General features: G+C 31.5%; 1 protein-coding gene across 1 annotated transcript; it reads left to right on the top strand.

Annotated features, from left to right (window-relative positions):
* The first annotated feature begins 812 nt into the window (after positions 1-812).
* On the top strand, positions 813-1,448 carry LOC120185622 (signaling peptide TAXIMIN 1-like). Its single transcript, XM_039189794.1, has 2 exons — positions 813-988; positions 1,077-1,448. Exons 1-2 carry the CDS (start codon positions 885-887, stop codon positions 1,198-1,200), a joined length of 228 nt encoding a protein of 75 aa, XP_039045725.1. The 5' UTR covers positions 813-884; the 3' UTR covers positions 1,201-1,448.
* Positions 1,449-6,803: the final 5,355 nt, after the last annotated feature.

Genomic DNA, 6,803 nt, shown 5'->3' with positions numbered 1-6,803 from the left:
CGCTTGAGAATCTTTTACACTATCGCAACACATTCTTTATTGTTTCAAACTCCACGTGAATTTAGAATAGTTAAAATATAAACTTATTTTGGATTTTTCACTATCGCAACACTTTTTCACTATCGCAACAACACGTTTTTCAAACTCTCGCAACACATTTTTCAAAATCGCGTTACGAATCTTACTATCACGTTGCGAATTTGGAAACTGAGTTGAAAAATTAGAGTTCGCGTTGCGAATTTAATATCGCGTTGCGATTTTGTTGGTCATTTTGGCAAATCCAAAAAAAGTTGGTTAAAATTGTATATTATAAGGCATTTTCGGTTACTGGGATTATTTTCTCATGATTTAATTGGTGTGAGTGTTAAAAAAGTTGTGTTAAATAATTGAGTAAATTACACCAATCATCATTAAACTTTACTATCTATTCTATTTTGCTCACTATACTTTAAATTCGTTCAATTTCTTCACTAAATTTAATATATTAGCATTTTTTGTCATTTACCTGTTAAATATTTAACGACGTTAAAACGATTTTGTTTTAGAAAAATAAATTTTTCTACAAAATAATGTCATTTTACATCTATATAACAACTCCTTTATAATGCCATTAAGTGAGAAAACGACTGGATGACAAAAAATGTAATTATGTTACATTTAGTGAGAAAATTAAACGGATTTAAAATAAAATAGAATAAATGAGAGAAAAATAAAGTTCCGTGACGATCTAAATAATTATACCAAAAAAGGACAACATCGTCATGATCTAAAAGTCAAATCTCAGAAGCCTATCTTTTTTCCTCTGTCGCCTTTACTTTGCACACCACACCCAAAAAGAAAAAAGAAAAATATTCTGTAAAGCGAGAAAAAAAACCAAGAAAATCATGTGCTGTGAAAATTGCAGGCCACTGGGCTTCCTCCTCGGCCTTCCCTTTGCTCTTCTTTCTCTTATCATCTCTATTATCGGCGTTGTTGTTTGGATCGTGGGGTAAGTCTTGGAATCTGGGTCTTAATTTCTCTACACCAATCAACGAGCCATTGTTCTCTATTGGTTTCAATTGTGGAGTGTTTTGCAGGTTGTTGTTGACACTGATCTGTCCTTGTTGTTTGTGCGTGACGGTGCTAGTGGAGATGGCGCTGGAGTTGGTCAAAGCTCCAATTCATGTCATGGAATGGTTCACCGAACAGATCCCTTGTTAATTAATTAACTCTTCTAGTCTAAATTACCTGCTCTCTTCTGCTTATTTTTTTTTCAGTGAACATATATTGCTAGCATGTATATTTTCCTGCATCTCTTCGCCAGTTATTTGTTTGATGAGTGTAATAAATTAAGGGTGAAATTTAGGCAGAGTTTCATTGTTGTGTTATTGACTATGTATGATGGGGTTTATGAGGATCTCCTGTAGACACCTTGTGGTGAAATTAAGGCAAAGTTTCATTGTTGTTAATGTATGTCGATGAACAGCTCACGGTATGGCAATCGAAATCGGCTCTTGAATCTTGGTTCTGGGAACAAATTTTTTTTAGGGCCGGTAAAACCAATTCTGCGTGTACGACGAAAGAGACGGAGAGAATTCCAGAATGTTGGTGCTAACTTCTAATCTAAGTTTGTCAATGGGTAAAATGTGAATGACGTTGGTCCAAGGCCCTAGAATGGAGGCCATTATCAACTTCATTTGCTTACAGATCTCCACGTATTTTCAGTTGATAAAAAGTTCATAATCCACTTGAACAAGTCTTGACGTGTTACCTAAACACCATAATCAACCATTAGCATTTAGAATATATTTATTTTATTAAGTTCTCCCTCAAACTTTTTTGGCCGGTGTATTTTTTTTTAATAATGCGTTGGCTTTCTTATTTTATAGAGTATATAGAGAATTACTTTTTCAAGTAAGATTAGTGATGAGCATGCGACCTGAATTCGATGGGTTTTGACTTGATCTAATTCGATCGGGTTGTTTTTTAAAAAAAAAATAGGTTCGGGTCTGGTTATGTTTTTTCAAATGTGATGTTCGGGTCGGGTTCGGGTTTAGGGTGAAAAATACTTGACCTGACCTGAAAAAATATCTAATTTTACTTTATATATTTAGGAATAATTATAATAATACTCATCTATATATTATTTTTTTCAATTAAGTCCATATTTTTATTGAATAAAAATAATATTCTTTTATTAGTTCGGGTCGGGTCGGATTTTTAAGTTATATATCAGGTCGGGTTCGGGCCGTATTTTGGTCAGATTAGGTCGGATCTCAGGTGGAAGATTCGTTGTTCTCGGGTCGGGTGGGTAAAAAATCCGACTTAATCCAACCCATGTTCATCCCTAAATAAGATGTTTATTGAAAATCGTTTAGAATATTTAACGACTTCTTGAAATTATCTAGAGTATAAAACGGTTTTTTTTTGGATTTCATGCTTACACAATATTAATGATAATTGAGTAATGTTTTAAAAGTCGTTAGTTGATCATATATATATATATAATTTTTGTGTGGTCCGGAGACAACTTTCAATGATATTGTACCAAAGATCATAGTTGAAAAAAAAATTTCTTTTTATACTTTAAATTTTATTTCAATATATTATTGGAGTAATTTTATCATTGTTGACCCCTTTACTCTCTACGCTAAACTATCCAAATAGTCATTGAATTATGGATTCGATTTTATTTTGATCATCGAGTTAATTTTTTTAAATTATGGTATCAATCGAACTATAAATTGTTAATAATTAAGATAATTATTAATGCAACAGTTAAAAGGTTTGTATAATTATGCATTCATTTTTTATTATTAATAAATTTTAATAATTTAAATTAATTTAATAAATTTAATATTTAAATCAAAATATATGTGTAACATCTGATTATACAAATTATGAAATCAAAGTTAATATTAAAGGGATTAAAATTGGGACATGTGGATAGGAATTGGTAGTACTCATCATTCAGCCAAGTCCAAAATTCAGTTAGAAATTAATAATATTAAAATTTAAAAACAGCAATTCAATTTAACAAAGCACACGCTTGTATGATAAATTGGTGCTTATGTTAACAGTGGAAATTTTAAATGATATTTTTAATTAATTTAAAATTTAAAATATCACTGGCTGCTTTTTTCCTCCCTTCCCTCCTATTTTTTTCTTTATAATTTATGTCTTCTTCTATTGATTAAATCAACTTTTTCTTCTTTAATTTTTGTTTAGCTGACGACGGTACCAATTTTGATGTTGGTTATCGATCGTCGGTTATCTTTTTCTCTTTGGTATTATAGTTTTTTATGACAAGAATAAATATGTTTTTGTGACACATTTATCTTTGTCTTTTTGTAGTTTTCGGTTGTTTGGTCGTTATTTTCATTTATCTTTTTTTCTCATTGTTAAATTTGACAACGTCATGACTGATCAAGATGGCGCTTATTTGTTATCATGCTAATCTTCCATGCTTTGGACCCTTGGATTGATTTGGATATGCGTTTTGCTTTTGTGGATAGTTTTCTCATGTCGATTGACTTTGATTTACGATTTGTCGATGGTTTTTCAATAGCCTTATCCCCTTTTGTAGTTCGTTTATCGATGCAGTCAGATTTATTCGTATCTTCATTTTGTTCGAGCATTTTGTGAGCACCATTTTCTTATTCAAACCCCATGCTTCTTACACATCATTTTTTTATAAATGCCCCATCTTTTGCCCATTGCCTCCCCCACGTGAAGACAACCTTTTGCCACCCATACTTCCACTCATATGCAAATAATACCAAATAACACCTAAATTAGCCATCCACTAAACCAAATCAAATTTATTCCACCGAAAATCCATTAAAAAACAAATCCCACATACTCGATGCCAGATCATTCAACAACAAAGAAGAAGGCATAAAGAGGGGGGAAAAGGAATACGGAGGGGAGCTGGGTCATTCAAAAATCAGCAAAAATAAGGGGGAAAACATTTTGTAAGAGGACTTCTAGTGTAAAGAGGGAGGTTCTGTTTCTGATTCGAACAAATAGAAATGTAATCTTGTCCATCCCTTTTACATAAGACAATACAAGAAATGTTTATTTGAAATTTCTACTTTCATTTTTCTTTCATGTTTATTTGTGTGTGCTTGTAATATTTTGAAACTGAAAAATAAATAGAAAGGGAGCCGATGGTCTCGAGGTCTAAGAGTCTTTCATGGTGGCTTAAGAGTCGTTTTAGAGGTTAGACGAGAGAAAGGATAAGCTGAGGTTGTGAAGCAATGGATTGGTTTTGAGCGGTGTGAGGGGTGTCTCGAAGGTCTCGGTTTGAAGGCTAGCAAGGCGAGGCGAGAGTTCGCTTGAGTTTTTCCAAAGTTCAGATGCAAATTGAATAACTCACTCTTTTTGTAGTAGAACAACGAAAACACATAAAGTTTTATTTGAGCACCAAAACTTGAGCTACTCTTGACCGCAATATATCCCATTGATCGGTTGTGAGTAGAGAGATTGGAGAGGGGTAAAGCTGTTGTGTGTGTTGTTCTGCGTGATTTAATTAGGTTTATGTTCAATGTAGCTTTTATATTAAATAGTTTGGGTTAATTAATTTTTAGCCACCAAGATTTTAGGGTAATTTGCTCTCGTACCCCTTAGCTTTAACCGCGTATTTTCAGTTTAGTCACCTGTAGGATCATTTTCGAATTTTATTTTTTATTTGTCCTGTTGTCGGTAATTTTCAGTTTTGTTTTTTTGTTTTTTATTCTTTTGGATTAATTCTTTTCATACCCTTATTAGTTAAGCACATTTTTATTTTAATCCCTTTTCTAATTATTAAGATTGAATGTTTAATTATACCTCATTTCGTTTCAGCTCATTTGGTTTGTTAGCAATAGATTTAATTTTATAATGACATTTATATATATAGCATGTACATATTATATTATTAAATGTTATTTTCAACTTTAAGTAAATAATATTAATAGTATATTTATGGTTGTTAATTGATATAGCATAAAAGATGAATCTTTTCGTTATTAAACCCACTAAACATAGTTTATAAATCATCCACTAAATTGCCAAAAGTTTAGGTGATCCATGTTTTGGAGTCAAGTGGGGTTAGGTTCATGCATAAATAGACCATATTATGCTAGTGGAGGTTCACATGTTTTTAGGGTGAATGAGTTATTTTATGTAAGAAATATTGTTTATGCTCATTAAGTTAATATATATTTTTATATAAATGCTTGTTGTACAAATGGTGGGTTTTTATGTCTTGTATTCATGTGCATGCTATATATATATAATTATATATATATATATATATATATATATATATATGTATGCACCATGCGTGTATCTCATAGTAAATAATAGTCGTTACATCAAATGGGTTTCTGTCTTTTAATTTCATCAATTAATTTAACGTGTAAAGTCATATGAATTTTATTTAATTGTTAAAATACTGATATAATTGCATGTATTTTTCGTTCGATCTGCATGATACCCTCACGTGCATAACTTGACATCGTTACATAATTGGATTAAGGGTAATATCATTTTAATTGAAAATTGTTTTAAGTGGGTTGTCTTAACGTATTAAATATCCGCTTTTGACGATTTTAAATTAGAAGTATATCCCATTAGTAACACCTAAAAATTGATTCATCACTTTAAAATTTGGGAATAGAAGAAAAAGAAATGTTCGACTATTTAAATTTGTCGAGAAAAGGTTGTTATACCTCATCTAAGATCTGATCTCGATATTTTTAAATAATCGAATATTCTTTATCTTTCTAAAAACTCGATAATTTTAATTTAATCTATTTAGTTGTTTTTGAATATTGTAAAATTCATATTTGTTGTTTTATGAGATCAAAAGTCAAATTAAGTTCGAATTTGTAAAGTTTATTGCAAAGACAATTAATTAATCGACTAGGTATCGATTTAGGGCGTTGTGGGGGTGCTAATCCTTCCCCACACGTAACCGACTCCCGAACTTAAATTTTGGTAACATAAACCCCAAGTTTGTCTTTTTAATTAAAATTAATATTTTATTAAAATAGAAAATATATTTTTTTTGGGTGCCCAATCACACCCTAATTAAAGATTGATGGTGAATCTTTGAATCGTGTTTTTTATTCGTAAAGAAAATCCCAAGTTTTTTGAAACGAGAGTTTTTTTTTTAAAATCAAATTCACTTTTAATTTAAATTTAATCTGATGAGAATAATTAAAAATTGGTGTGGTTTTTAAAATCTCATCACGAAAAAAACCATTTCGACAGCTTGGCGACTCTACTGAGGACCTTTAGAGAGTCAAGCCATTAGTCGATTAATAAATTGTCTTTGAAAATAAAATTACAAGTTCGTTCTAATTTTGTTTTTGATCCCTTGTTTGATTTTAAATAAGTTTTGTTTGCATTTTGACTCTTAATTTGCTTAACCATTAAATAGTTGTACTGATTTGTTTGCTAATATTTTTAGATTAAATAGTTATTCAGGGTCTTAAGTTTTCTGTTTAGTGTTGTTTTCTTTGTTTTCTCTTTTACTCACACACTACATAATTGCATTTGCATAACATGAGTTAAAACCCCGCTCCGTCCTATTTAAGTAAGAGTAAGTAACTACTCCCTCGTTTGGTTTTCACCTCCGTGCGGGATAGTGAAACACTCATTGGGCTCACGCCTTATGATCCTCGTGAGGTATTCACCTCCGCAATGACATAAGGAAGTGTGTCCCCTCGAATTGAACTCGATCCGAAAGCCTGTTATGGGCCAGGATTAAGGGTTCGGTAACCCAAGGGGCATCAGCAAAGAACAATTCGAGGATCCCTTACTTTAGTACCGAACCC

The sequence above is a fragment of the Hibiscus syriacus genome, unplaced genomic scaffold (assembly GCF_006381635.1).
Source record: "Hibiscus syriacus cultivar Baekdansim isolate YM2019G1 unplaced genomic scaffold, ASM638163v2 tig00113124_pilon, whole genome shotgun sequence".
Classification (NCBI taxonomy): Eukaryota; Viridiplantae; Streptophyta; class Magnoliopsida; order Malvales; family Malvaceae; genus Hibiscus; species Hibiscus syriacus.
The sequence above is the reverse complement of the archived record's forward strand: the minus strand, read 5'-3'. Positions and strand labels throughout refer to the sequence as shown.

Coding starts and splice junctions, on each gene's coding strand:
- LOC120185622 (XM_039189794.1), top strand. CDS start 885: ATGTGCTGTGAAAATTGCAGGCCACTGGGCTTCCTCCTCGGCCTTCCC. Junction 989..1,076: donor GTTGTTGTTTGGATCGTGGG/GTAAGTCTTGGA, acceptor AGTGTTTTGCAG/GTTGTTGTTGACACTGATCT.